Here is a 13,537-nt window from a genome sequence, read left to right on the forward strand (position 1 = left end):
GATAAATCTTATCTTCTACACCATCCACGCGGACAATTAATGGACGGATGTTTCAATCTTGGTAGTTGATTGTCAGAATACACACGCATCAGTTTTTAATTATGTTACTTCATACCCACTTCATAAAATGTATGTTGTGCGTTACTTTATACATCGCAATTTGCTACTTTCTGCTAAAAATAAGACAAGCTTCCTATTTAACACAATATGAAATTTCATTGTTTTTTGCGAAGTATAATCAAACAAAGCAAAAATATCTTGCAATATCTCAGACAGTTACAAAACCCGTGAATTTGGAGATAGAAGTTTTGGAACATGATGAATTCAATGGAGAACCGATTAATTTACAGGTAAGCAAATGAACAGTTATGCTAGTTGAATGTGATAAATAAAAGCTTTGATATATCTTTTTTTAAATAGGAAAGTGCAATGATACTGCAACGAATTGCAAATGTATGCACGAAATATAATTTAAAGACTCCTTTGATAAAAAGGCATTTTTTATATAATCCTAAACATAAGTCAATGTATTGTTGGATTAGAAAGGCAGCTTCTACAAGTTTTACAAAATTGTTTGCAGACATGAAAAATCGACCACATACGCGGAATTATTACAAGTAATTTTACATTTCTCTTTCTCCTTAGTATTTTATGTACTAATACTTTAAATTATTCATAGAGAAGTTGATATATTAACACCACAAACTATAAAGGAACTGGAACTAATATCAAATGATACAAAAATATTTAAACTTCTCGTAGTACGACATCCTTTTCAAAGGCTCGTTTCGTCATACAGGTAACTGCATTTCAATATTTTTTTTATGAAGTATACATGATTGAGTTACATAGTAGAATATTTCTCGACTATTAGAGATCGAATAGAGGATAATTCGAAGTATACCGCACAAGCTTGGATTTATACAAAAAAAATATTCCGTTTTACGAGACCTAAATTGTTGCATTCGAATACAACATCTAGTAATTTTCAACGAAAAGTATTTACATCTGACAAAAGGTATAATGGCTATGAAGTAATAAGTATTTCTTTTAAGTTATTGATTGCTTTTTAATACAAGTCTCTATTTTATCAAAAGATTAAAGATCGTGCCAACATTTAAAGAATTCCTGGAATGGCTTTTACGAAGCTCTGAAGAAGACGATGTTCACTGGGCTCCATACTATACACACTGTGCTCTGTGTGATGTGCGATATAATTATGTTTTAAAGTTGGACGATTATACGTATGGGCAAATTAATTACATTTTCTCTAAATTTAACTTGGACAAAAATAAAGTATATTTTCCTAATATGCAGAAAACACGAGGTGGATATACGAATTTTGATATTACGTGCAAGTACTTTGCAAATCTAACACATGATATAGTGTTAAAGTTGTATGAAAGATATAAAATTGACTTTGAAATGTACAATTACAATATTAGTCGATACCTAAATTGTGTGGACAAAAGATTAAAAAAATCTTAACTCAATAGAAAGATAATATTTTTGTAGTAAGAAAAAAGTATTTATTTCTTTTTTGTTTTTTGTATAAAAATGCATTTCATAGTCACTGGATCTATGAAATGATGTACTACAAACATAACACTCTGTATTTTTATAAATATTTGTAGAAATTAAAATACATTTCATTCAAAAATAATTTTCGGTAAGATCGCTATTATACATGTACCATTCGCTTGCATAGTTTGCTATCATATGTATCATGATCCCTTATTTTCTAATAATCACGACCTTTATTAATCAATGAATATTTTAATAAAACTGTACGAAAATTTAAACAGCAAAATGAAATTCATAAAACGATTATTGGAATTAGTATGTATGTACATTTTTTTTCGTACAAATACACACTTTTGTATAAAACTAAGTAATCAACATATTAAATTGATGAAAATCTCTTATCTTTCCAATTTCAGTTAAAGTATTTTTAGTATACTTACTTCACCAACTCACTGTGAAGCTGCAGTTTGCATATTATCATCATGTACAATTAAACAGTCATCGTCTTCCGAATTTTTATTTATTTTAGACTCTAACTTAGCAGTATCATTATTTGTATCATTCTCAATAATGGAAACGTCATCATCCACATCGTGAACTTGTAATTTCCGTTTTTTCGACGATACAATTCCCTCGGGAGACTCAGTTTTACGTTTCTTTGCCATGGCTGATGGAACAGTTTCAGTATCAACTATCATTACATTATCATCGGATGATTCCACCTAGATCATAATAATAAAATTCTTAGTTTGCATAGATCCTAAGTTTTTAAACATTAACATGTCATCTATTGATCTACTTACCTGACCGTTTGAAGTAGACGGTTTTACCAAATCATTATCTTCCTTAGGTTTAAGATCTTTTTCATCTGCTAATATAAGGAAGTCAGGGCTGTCACCTTTCAAATTCGACCGTTCTCTATACACTATAGTTACAGTTAAAGAATAATTTTGTTGAAAATCATCGACCTTAAGGATAGTACCGTCCTTAATCCCTAATTCTTCTAAAAGTTTATCATTATTCTGCTCAGTTTCTCCTTCTTCACTACTGATAACAACGGTACCGGTACCATCAATCATAACATCTGGAGCAACCATGTTCAACCTATTCTTTAATACTACTTCGTCCAGTTCTTTGATTGTCACTTTAGATGTGTCGATTACTAATACGGCTTGTGGTGTAGGTGCACAAACATAACATTTTGGATTTGGTGGATTAACATTTTTCTCAGGTACCAACAACTGATTGCGATGATTCATTTTCGAACGTAAATATACAGATTTACAAGCTTTCAAATTATTTTCAAGAATGCGGAATGCATGGAGAACAACTAAACCAGCAACTATTGCATTCGTAGTTGCTATCGCGGGGATTATGTTCCCTGCCATTGCTGTAAAACATAATGGAAGTTAAACAAATTTTCCTTAACTTTAGAATATAGAAATTATATGATCTTGAGCAGCCTACAATGGTATCCAGTGTTATAACTATTCACTTACATTTTATATCAAATCTCGTTTTTTGAGGTATACCAAAAATATGAGCCCTTATGTTGGCACAGGCTGCAACAAAATCCATTGAACTTTGATCATCTTTATCCCATACAAGATGGTTATTCGATGATTTTTCCTGGGAAGCTTTCAATGCATTGCTTAGAGTTTTCACTGATTCGGCAAATATTGTACCACACTTAGAGATACTCCAACGTTGTTGATCTTTTAAACCAGGTTCATTTACTTCCTTACTGCATCCTGGTACTATATTATAAAGAGATTTGATATACTATAGATATTTAACTAAGTGGTGATTTCAAATTATTCTACAGACCTCCATCTGGTAATTCTTTCCAATTCAAAGGAGTAGGTGGTCTTCGTTTCTTCCATAAGTTATCCATACTAAGCAAGTACTTTATATCATCATGAAATAACTTTGTAAATAGTTTCTCTGGATCATAATTACATGATTGTGCCCAAACTTTAGTGGATATCCTATCAACGTTTCCCTTCTCATTTGATTTTGAATTTAATGCACCCTGAGCAGCTGAATCTATAATAAATAATTTTTATGTGTGTATATTGCTTAAATAATTTGTAGTAAGCATAAACATTAATGATACCTGTTGCTTCTGGGTCAGCAGTATCTGGAGACACATCTTGATCAGGATCTTCTTCGCCAAACAATTGACTAGATAAAATTTGAAGATGCATTTTTATATGGTCCTACATTTTGATTTTTTTAGAGAAATATTAATTTGAAGGTTTACTTGAACAAATGTTTCGCCCATACTATGCAATGAATCGGTTCGCTAGGTGTATTACGAATTGTACATCCAGGAAATGTTTTCTGCGTAGCCTTTGGCGTACATTCATAACATTGACTTAATCCTTTCTTTATAAGTTCCACTTGCCCCTCGTAACCAGCCGTGCCAGATTCAATTAATGGTACATCAGCTGCTAAACACATTCTATTTACATGATTTCTAGCAGCTCTGTTATCAAGTGCATTCATAACTAGTGTGAATTTTTTAAAAAATGACACTCCATAATCAGGACTGAAAATATAAATAGTTAATCGTAGAATATAAAAAGCCCAAATGTTATTCTGAAAATACGAGAATACTTACGATGTAATACTGTCATGGTAATGAACTATTTTTGCGTCAGGATTAAATGTCAATGCTGTCTCTCTCGCGACATCAGCTTTTGATTTTCCCACGTGCTTCTTTTGAAATAAAAACTGTCTGTTCAAGTTGCTAACATCAATCGTATCTAAGTCAATCTGAAATTAATACACGTTTCCTTGCAATTTAAATAATACGGAATAATTATTGCATATTTACATACAATCTAATAGTATTCGAATAGTTATGGAGAGTACTATATGTTACAATGGATCGCAATAACATGTATGCCGGTTTTTAGTTTTGGGTTACGACAAATATCAATAAAGGAGGGAAAATAGTATAGGTTAGAGAAACACGAAGATACGTTAATAAATTTGAATGTCCTCACTATTTCGATGTCGGTGAATCCTGTCATCACAAGATTTTTCAATATTTCACATCCGATTCCACCAGCACCAACGATAAGCACTTTGCTTTGAAGTATAGCATTTTGTAAATTTTCAGTGAACACACCATTAATGTTGGCCGCCATTTCTCAGATTAAACACGATCATCCACAAATGTACACTGACGCCGTCCACGGCTATGGACATACTGGCGCACGTAGATGAAAACTTGTATACCATTTACCGATACCCCTACCCGAGTTCCTTCACGTCCAATCAGCACCAGTAAACATTGTTCGCATTTCCTTTTTATATGTTATTTACTTAGTATATTGTTAAAGAAAATTAACGTTACCTATTTTACCGTAGCACAAAAGTTATTTGAATAAAAATGGTACGTAAAAGAATTTGTGTTAAAATATAAATACACATTCCCCTCTGTGTGTAACTTGGGAACATCTCTTCAACCGTTTGAATTTAAAAGGCTCGTGAAAACAGTTCTACTGATTGACGAAGTTTTGTTAAAAATGGGTAGCTTTAGTGATTTAAGCCAAATGTCAGGTTCGTAAATCATCAGTTGTATTTATTTGAATAAGCTTCGAAAGTTTTTAGCGCAAAATGATTCATTTCTGTGATTATGTTTTTAGATTTACAAAGTATTTCACGGATCTCTCGCGTAAATTGTAGTCGAATATGTGGTCGAATAGATTCACTGCAAAACTTGTTTGAGCACTGTAGTATAAACAATAATACAAGTAAAAACACTGTAAATCAAGGTTCTAACCATTTAGAGAAAATAGTTAAGTGTCTTACTCTGTGCGAGGAAAGTATAGGGGATTATATAAAAAGTGAAATAATTTTGAAATGTATACAAGATGCATCGAGAAATGTGAAAGGAACATTGTCCGACGATGTCGTTACTAAATTGAAAGGCCTACTTTTAATTCATGAGCTTAATAAATATATGCGTTTATCACCTACGTCAATGAGTATACAAGAAGAATCAAGTGTTTTAGGAATCACAGATCTGCCGAAATATGATCTCAATTACGAACAGACGTTAAGCATTAAATGTTACGTGGAAACATTATTGAGAGAAAAGACACATGCATTTGTATTAAGGTTTAGCAAAATACTTATCATATATGTATATGCATGTATATTTTTTTCATATCTAATTAAGTAAGGATCTAATGTATCTGAGTCACATTTTTTTAGATATGAACAATTGGGAGGGAATGTAAAGGAAGTTTTAAGATCAACCGACTGTAATGTGCGTAAAAAGATATTCGAATCTCATGCGGTACAAATACTTACGTGGAAAGATAAAATAGAAGAATTATGTGGCCAATACGAAGCAGACATTATAAAGTGTAAGAATTTAATGAACAAATGGAATAAATTAAAGTATGAGGACGCAAGTAGAATTTACTTAGAAAAAGCAGATTACATATTACTGCAAGCACAGGTTGCAGAAATGCAAGCAAAGATCACAAAGATATCATGTATTATGAAAATGTACAAGGAAACTCCTGTAACGATCGATGCTTACAGAATGTTAAATACTACTGTAGAGGAAAAGTTGTTTGCAATAATGAACGAAATCAAAGAGAAAGAAAATTTAAAGAGACAATATGAAAGTTTACAAAACACAGAGTATGATGAAGTCTTGAAGATTTATTTAAACTTTTGCAAAGCTATAAAAACAAAGAAACAAATATTAAAAAAACTTTAAGTTAATTATAAAATAGGTAATTTATATCTTGAACTAAAATAAATACATACTACTATTATATTTTATCAGAAACATATATAAATTTATTTATACATTCATAAAAATGATTATATTAAGATGTATTATTCCTTTTTTGAAATATTACTTATATATTACAGTACCTTGTAACAGTTGCAACATGTATTGAAATATACGCAGTGCTGTTCTAGTGTTGATACCACCTGTCAATGTCGTTCATTCATCAATTTTCTCAGTGATGGCGTAGGATTACATTTTTGCATCCCAGAATTAAACAGTTTATTCATTTTGATTCTAAAATAGATTAACATGAGACAAAGATTATGCTTGTTTTTATTATTTTTAATAATCTAACTCGATACAGCAATTGTTGGTTGCAAGTCAGAATATAAACTAACGTATGTAAATATAAATAATAAATACTACATATTGTGCAATTTTAATAGGAACAGACCTTTTAAACCTTTATTCTATATCATCATATTATATGTTATTTTTATATTTCCCACTTTAGAGGTAAGAGAGAGAAAGATATATAAGAAAGCTATACGAAAGAGTGAGAGAGATGTTACCAATACTACTCTGGAACCCCTGGCGCCATCTCTGCGAAAAGTGCTCAAACTGGTCGCACATCGTTATCGACAGCGAAGTAAACTACTGAAGACTACTAGCGCCATCTCTTGGAGAAGCGCTGAAACTGGGCGGGCAATAGCTTGACTACTTCCCGCAGAGATGGCGCTAGTAGTTTTCAGTATGTGGCGTTACCGACGTTACCGACGTTACCGACTTCCTCATATAAGCAGACACATTCACAGCCATCTACTTCCGCTCCTCGGAGGGTACATTTTCATTAGGAAATTGTTTCAAAATTAATTCACGTCATCTATAAACAAGAGACTCTCGTTTGCGACGTCTTTCAAATTTCTACGCTTTTCAAATTATTCACTTTTTTCTACGCCATCAAAGAGTACACATCACAATTTGCCTTTGCCAAATCTAGATTTGTATTTCTTAGTTTCTAATTCAAATTACCTTAATTGTAAAGACTTGTTGTTGTTAAATAAACTTGTTACATAAAAGCCATCCTCAGCAAAAGTTAATTAGAAGAAAATATCGTGGACAACATAAAAATCCACAATTGGTGACCCCGACCGACGTGATAATCGAAGCCAACGTGATCATCGCAGCAACACAGCCGATTTGATCAACGCACTCGATTTGATAAACGTAACAACTTTTGCATTCAATTTTAACTAACAAATATTTAAGGATGGCCGTATCAAGATCGCCAGTTAGAAAAGACATAATAAGAGATGATTCTTCGCTGGAGGACGTCTTAAGAGAGGAGAATATTTCAAAAATCCAACAATCCGATCAGGAGGATGTTAGTATTAATTTAACATCTTTACGTAAATTACCACCGTTTTGGAAAGAAAATCCAAGTTTATGGTTTGCACAAGTTGAATTAGTATTTGATCTCGCTAGAATCAGTAGTGATGAAACCAAGTACAGATATGTCGTTACTCAGCTCGACCAAAACATTTTACCTTACATTGCTGACGTACTGACCTCGCCTCCGGCGCGAGGAAAGTACGAGGAAGTTAAGAAACGAATAATAAATACCTTCGATGAATCACCTGAGTCGAAACTTCGTAGGGCTTTGCGAAGCCGTGGCATGGGCGATGAAAAACCATCGCATTTTCTACAACGACTAAGAAATTTAGCGGGAGGTCAGATAGGAGATGCAGTCCTTCGTTCTTTATGGATAGAACAGTTACCTGAAAACGTTAAGAGTATTTTGGCTATTAGTGAAACGACAGACTTAGAAAAATTAGCATTGCTTGCAGATAAAATTTTAGAAATGTCTTCCGGGAATATTGCAGCCATTTTAACTAGAACAGAAGATTCATCGGAAAGAAACGAAATATCATTACTGAGGGATAGATTAGATCGTCTCACATCGATGATGGAGACATTTACTACAGAAAAGCGGCAAACGGAACAACAAATGCGGCAAATGGAACAACAAATGCGGCAAACGGAACAACAAATGCGGCAAATGGAACAACAAATGCGGACATCTTGGAGACCACGATCTCGTTCATCAACATCCCCCTTGCGGCAGCAATCAAGAGAGCGAAGCAATAGCTTATGTTTTTATCATCAGAAATTCGGCAATCAAGCTTATCGCTGTAATCAACCATGCTCTTGGACAGTATCAGCACCGAAACGACCATCATCAGGCCAACAGGAAAACTAACGGCGCCTACCCGAATTGAGACGGCTTCGGAAGGTCGCATTGGAAATTGCCGCCTCTTAATATCAGACAAACGTAGTGGAATAAGGTATTTAGTGGATACCGGAGCGGATATCTCCGTCTTGCCGCTGAGATCGGCAACAGGAGGATCAACTCCCACCGACTTTAAGATTTACGCAGCAAACGGTACTCCGATAGATACTTATGGTACGACCAAAGTAAGTTTAAACCTCGGATTACGACGTCAATTTTTTTGGGAATTTCTCATAGCTAATGTTAAACAGCCAATTTTAGGCGCAGATTTTCTTAAACACTACGGTCTTCTGGTGGACATTCGTAACAGAAGACTCATTGACGGACTTACGAATTTACATACCATAGGCGAGCTTAGGACAGATACGCAACCGACGCTCACGACAGTAGATTCCAATAACGCATATAAAAACATTATTAAAGAATTTATAGAAATAACTAGACCAATTTGCAAACAAGATAATCCTAAACACCAAATACAGCATCACATAATCACAAAAGGAACACCTTTTGCAGAGCGAGCACGGAGATTACCTCCAGAAAAACTTAAGGCAGCTCAAGCCGAAATTAATTATTTATTAAATCAAGGTATTTGCCAACCGTCTAGTAGCCCTTGGGCAAGCCCATTACATATGGTATCAAAAAAGAATGGTGAGTGGCGACTTTGTGGGGACTATAGACGACTAAACAGTTTAACCGTACCTGACAGATACCCCATTCCACACATCCAAGACTTCACAAACAGACTAGACGGGACGAACATTTTTACAACTTTAGATTTAGAAAAAGCGTATCACCAAATACCTATGGCGCCAGAAGATCGCGCAAAAACAGCTATAATTACACCATTTGGCCTCTTTGAATACAACGTTATGACTTTTGGTTTAAAAAATGCTGCTCAAACTTTTCAACGCTTCATGGATACAGTACTCCGAGGATTAGATTTCGCATTTTGTTACGTGGATGATGTCTTAATCGCTTCCGCCAATGAAGCGGAACATAAACATCATCTCAAACAAGTTTTCTCACGCTTAAAAACATATGGAATATCCATTAACCTATCAAAATGTAATTTCGGCATGTCATCCGTTCAGTACCTGGGTTACCAGATAGATAATAAGGGAGCCAGGCCTGTACCCGACAAAGTTAAGAATATTCAAGAATACACTAAGCCAAAAACCATACAAGATTTACGCCGATTTTTAGGCATTATTAATTTTTATAGACGTTTCATTAAAAATGCAGCTCGAATACAATCACCGCTTTACAAGTTTTTAGAAGGAGCTAAAAAACGCGACAAGCGCATAATTCCCTGGACACCAGAGGCTGAAATAGCATTTGAAAATTGTAAAAATTCATTGGCGGACGCAACGTTACTGGTACACCCGAAAGATAATGCACCACTTACATTAGTTACAGATGCATCTGATTCGGCAATAGGCGCAGTACTTCAACAGCAAAACACTACCGGAATGTGGGAACCACTTGGTTTCTTTTCAAAAAAATTTTCTCCTGCTGAGACTAAATACAGTACGTACGACAAAGAACTAACTGCCATATACAAATCAATTAAACATTTTAAACATTACTTAGAAGGACGTACTTTTGTAATTCAGACTGACCATAAACCTTTAATCTATGCTTTTTCTCAAAAATCCGACAAAGCCTCACCGAGACAATTAAGACACTTAGATTACATCGGACAATTTTCAACTACTATTATCCACATTCCGGGCAATGAAAATATGGTAGCTGATGCATTATCACGGCTGGACGTTATTAGCATGCCAGTTGCGGTAAGCATGAAAGACATTGCTGAACATCAAGATAAAGATTTAGAATTGCAACAAATATTAAATAATAACACATCATTACAATTAAAAAAGTTAAAGATAACCGAATCAGAAGCCGCCATTTATTGCGATATTTCGAATAATCACATTAGGCCTTATATACCAGAAACGTTGCGCAGACGAATTTTCGACATTATTCATGGTCCAGCTCATCCTAGTGGTCGTATCACAAAAAAGATGATTAGTGATAAATATGTTTGGCCAAATATGAACAAGGACATAACTCATTGGGCCAGATCTTGCATACAATGCCAAAAAAGTAAAATATCACGTCATACTATAAATCTACCTCAACGCATAGCCATTCCACAAGGTAGATTCGAACATGTTCATTTAGATTTAATTGGACCACTTCCAGAAATTAATAATTATAAATATTGTTTAACTATCATAGATAGATTTTCCCGGTGGCCTGAGGCCGTTCCATTGAAGGAAGCTTCTGCGGAAACGGTTGCCTCGAAGTTTTATGCCACCTGGGTATCGAGATTTGGTGCTCCTATCACTATAACTACTGACAGAGGCGTACAATTTGAAGCACAACTTTTTCAAGCATTAACAAATTTACTTGGATGCAAAAGAATTAGAACAACTGCATATCATCCTTCTTCAAACGGAATGGTTGAGAGGTGGCATAGATCTTTGAAGGCAGCCATCATGTGCCATGGAGAAAAGAATTGGGTTGCAGTTCTTCCCACTGTTTTGTTAGGGCTGCGATCCAGTTTTAAAGAAGATCTTGGGGCATCTGCTGCTGAGATGCTATATGGAACGACTCTCAGACTACCTGGAGAACTATTTAATGACTCTCAACCAAATGATGATTTTAGAATTGATAAATTTCGTGAGGCCATGCGACTTATTCGGCCTAAACCATCTATGCATCATATTAAAAAATCACATTTCTTCTCTAAAGATTTACATTCCTGCACACATGTATTCGTTCGCGTAGATGCAGTCAAAAAACCTCTGGAACAACCATATGAAGGACCATTTAAAGTCGTCGAACGAGTTTCAGATTACAATTTCATTATCGATTTCCGAGGAAATAATCAATGTATTTCTACAGAACGGCTTAAACCAGCGTTTATGGAAGTTGAAGAAAATTCTGTACCACTAAGAACTTATGAACGTAAATCGTCTACTTGTCCTTCCCGGCCAAGTGACTTGGAGGGGGGTAATGTGGCGTTACCGACGTTACCGACGTTACCGACTTCCTCATATAAGCAGACACATTCACAGCCATCTACTTCCGCTCCTCGGAGGGTACATTTTCATTAGGAAATTGTTTCAAAATTAATTCACGTCATCTATAAACAAGAGACTCTCGTTTGCGACGTCTTTCAAATTTCTACGCTTTTCAAATTATTCACTTTTTTCTACGCCATCAAAGAGTACACATCACAATTTGCCTTTGCCAAATCTAGATTTGTATTTCTTAGTTTCTAATTCAAATTACCTTAATTGTAAAGACTTGTTGTTGTTAAATAAACTTGTTACATAAAAGCCATCCTCAGCAAAAGTTAATTAGAAGAAAATATCGTGGACAACATAAAAATCCACAAGTAGTTTACTTCGCTGTCGATAACGATGTGCGACCAGTTTGAGCACTTTTCGCAGGGATGGCGCCAGGGGTTCCAGAGTAGGGTTGGTAACATCTGTCTCGCTCTTTCTTATAGCTTGCTTATATATCTTTCTCTCTCTTATCCCTAAAGCGGGAAATATCAAATAAATTACAATAAAACTATTGAAATATACATCCCGACAATACGACTTGTTGAACTCAATATGTTAAATATCTGCTGAGATCTGACAGTTTTAATTAGTATGGAGACACAATTTCTCTGTTAACAAATATCATCCTACTAAACATATAAAGTATGCTTTTTATAAATGATATTTGAGCTAAACTAGGAAGGGTATATTCAAAACTGTTAAAAACATTCTCTTTCTTTTTTACTCACTATCTGATAATGTATTTTCATTTTTCGAGGTAATGAGAGGTACACAATTCTTATCGGTAAGCATTCCGTGTTCAATTAAAAAAGTTTCAACATCAGATGCATAAAAATCTATTCCTAAATAATCTGTTACGTGTATGAAATTCCCTATTACTTGACCAGCCTTGTAAACTAACAAAGCTGGAACTCCTTCTTTTTTAAAGTGTTTACTGAGTCCAGCTACCGAACCTGTAAGTAAAGGTAATATTTATACATGTATGTCGCAATGAAAAAATATAAAGCAGTGAAATGTTTTGAAAATCGAACCTAAAATTTTACAAAATTTCACGAAAGGATAATCCTGTGCAACCGATATTAAAGAACCATTCATAGCCTCGCAGCCAGGAACGTTAGCTTCATAAATGTGAACAACAATTGTCACTGATTTGTCTTCGTTGTCGATTGCTTCTAAAAATTGATCCGCTGTTTCTAAATTAAATAATCTACCAAAGCGAAGTTTCTCGGTTCTTGCGAGCATTTCTTTCATTCTTTGCTTCTGATATTCCAGAAGGAATTCATCGGCTAACAATTCTGCGAGATCAGGATCAGTCTGCATAATTTTCTCTTTCTCCTCGTCTAAAGAACTGCGACACGTTAAACTCAGTTTTTTTATCAAGTCCAGTCTTTCTTTATCTTGTACCTCTCTTTTTTCAGCTTGCAGCTGTTTGTATCGCTGCCAATCCTTGAAATACATTTCTCGGTTACAAATTTGGATAACATATATAAACTGTAATCTTACTTTTATGACACCCTTCGGGCCTGTGTTACTAGAAGTACCATCCCACTCTGAAAACGATGGTTCTACAGAATCTGTAATTATTTGCGAACGTTTCTCATCCTCCGCCTCTTTGTCTGAATCTGCAGAGTCGTTATCTTCTTCTTCGCTAGAACTGCAATAGTAGTGTAACTTTTCTCCTAAAATCTTATCTTCCAAAGTTGACATGTTCAGGCTGTTATTATTGTTCACTCTACTGAATTCTTATTTCGTGTATGAAATGAATATCAGGGGTAAACTGAAATATTCCGAGAATCAATGTTAACACAAAAAACATAAAAATACACAATTATTTCGAATGCAATGTTAAGTAGTTACGTTAGAGAAACCATACAATAG

The 13,537-nt window shown here is 34.5% G+C and overlaps 4 protein-coding genes across 4 annotated transcripts; 2 read left to right on the forward strand and 2 right to left on the reverse strand.

Moving 5' to 3' along the window:
• The first annotated feature begins 34 nt into the window (after positions 1 to 34).
• LOC143424648 (carbohydrate sulfotransferase 11) lies at positions 35 to 1,617 on the forward strand. The gene is made up of 5 exons (XM_076896847.1): positions 35 to 350; positions 421 to 617; positions 680 to 799; positions 875 to 1,018; positions 1,098 to 1,617. The coding sequence occupies exons 1-5, from the start codon at positions 102 to 104 to the stop codon at positions 1,486 to 1,488; spliced, it is 1,101 nt and encodes a 366-aa protein (XP_076752962.1). The 5' UTR covers positions 35 to 101; the 3' UTR covers positions 1,489 to 1,617.
• Positions 1,593 to 4,722, reverse strand: Uba2 (Ubiquitin-like activating enzyme 2). Its single transcript, XM_076896842.1, has 8 exons — positions 4,536 to 4,722; positions 4,148 to 4,302; positions 3,788 to 4,075; positions 3,641 to 3,708; positions 3,352 to 3,570; positions 3,024 to 3,281; positions 2,328 to 2,914; positions 1,593 to 2,246 (listed from the first exon to the last, which is right to left on the reverse strand). Exons 1-8 carry the CDS (start codon positions 4,677 to 4,679, stop codon positions 1,974 to 1,976), a joined length of 1,992 nt encoding a protein of 663 aa, XP_076752957.1. The 5' UTR covers positions 4,680 to 4,722; the 3' UTR covers positions 1,593 to 1,973.
• Positions 4,723 to 5,000: 278 nt separating this feature from the next.
• Positions 5,001 to 6,350, forward strand: LOC143424368 (uncharacterized). Its single transcript, XM_076896385.1, has 3 exons — positions 5,001 to 5,094; positions 5,181 to 5,655; positions 5,752 to 6,350. Exons 1-3 carry the CDS (start codon positions 5,061 to 5,063, stop codon positions 6,266 to 6,268), a joined length of 1,026 nt encoding a protein of 341 aa, XP_076752500.1. The 5' UTR covers positions 5,001 to 5,060; the 3' UTR covers positions 6,269 to 6,350.
• Positions 6,351 to 12,366: 6,016 nt separating this feature from the next.
• Positions 12,367 to 13,537, reverse strand: LOC143424216 (phosducin-like protein 1). Its single transcript, XM_076896133.1, has 4 exons — positions 13,517 to 13,537; positions 13,163 to 13,436; positions 12,691 to 13,105; positions 12,367 to 12,612 (listed from the first exon to the last, which is right to left on the reverse strand). Exons 2-4 carry the CDS (start codon positions 13,364 to 13,366, stop codon positions 12,380 to 12,382), a joined length of 852 nt encoding a protein of 283 aa, XP_076752248.1. The 5' UTR covers positions 13,367 to 13,436; positions 13,517 to 13,537; the 3' UTR covers positions 12,367 to 12,379.

Source organism: Xylocopa sonorina, chromosome 6 (assembly GCF_050948175.1).
Source record: "Xylocopa sonorina isolate GNS202 chromosome 6, iyXylSono1_principal, whole genome shotgun sequence".
Lineage (NCBI taxonomy): Eukaryota > Metazoa > Arthropoda > Insecta > Hymenoptera > Apidae > Xylocopa > Xylocopa sonorina.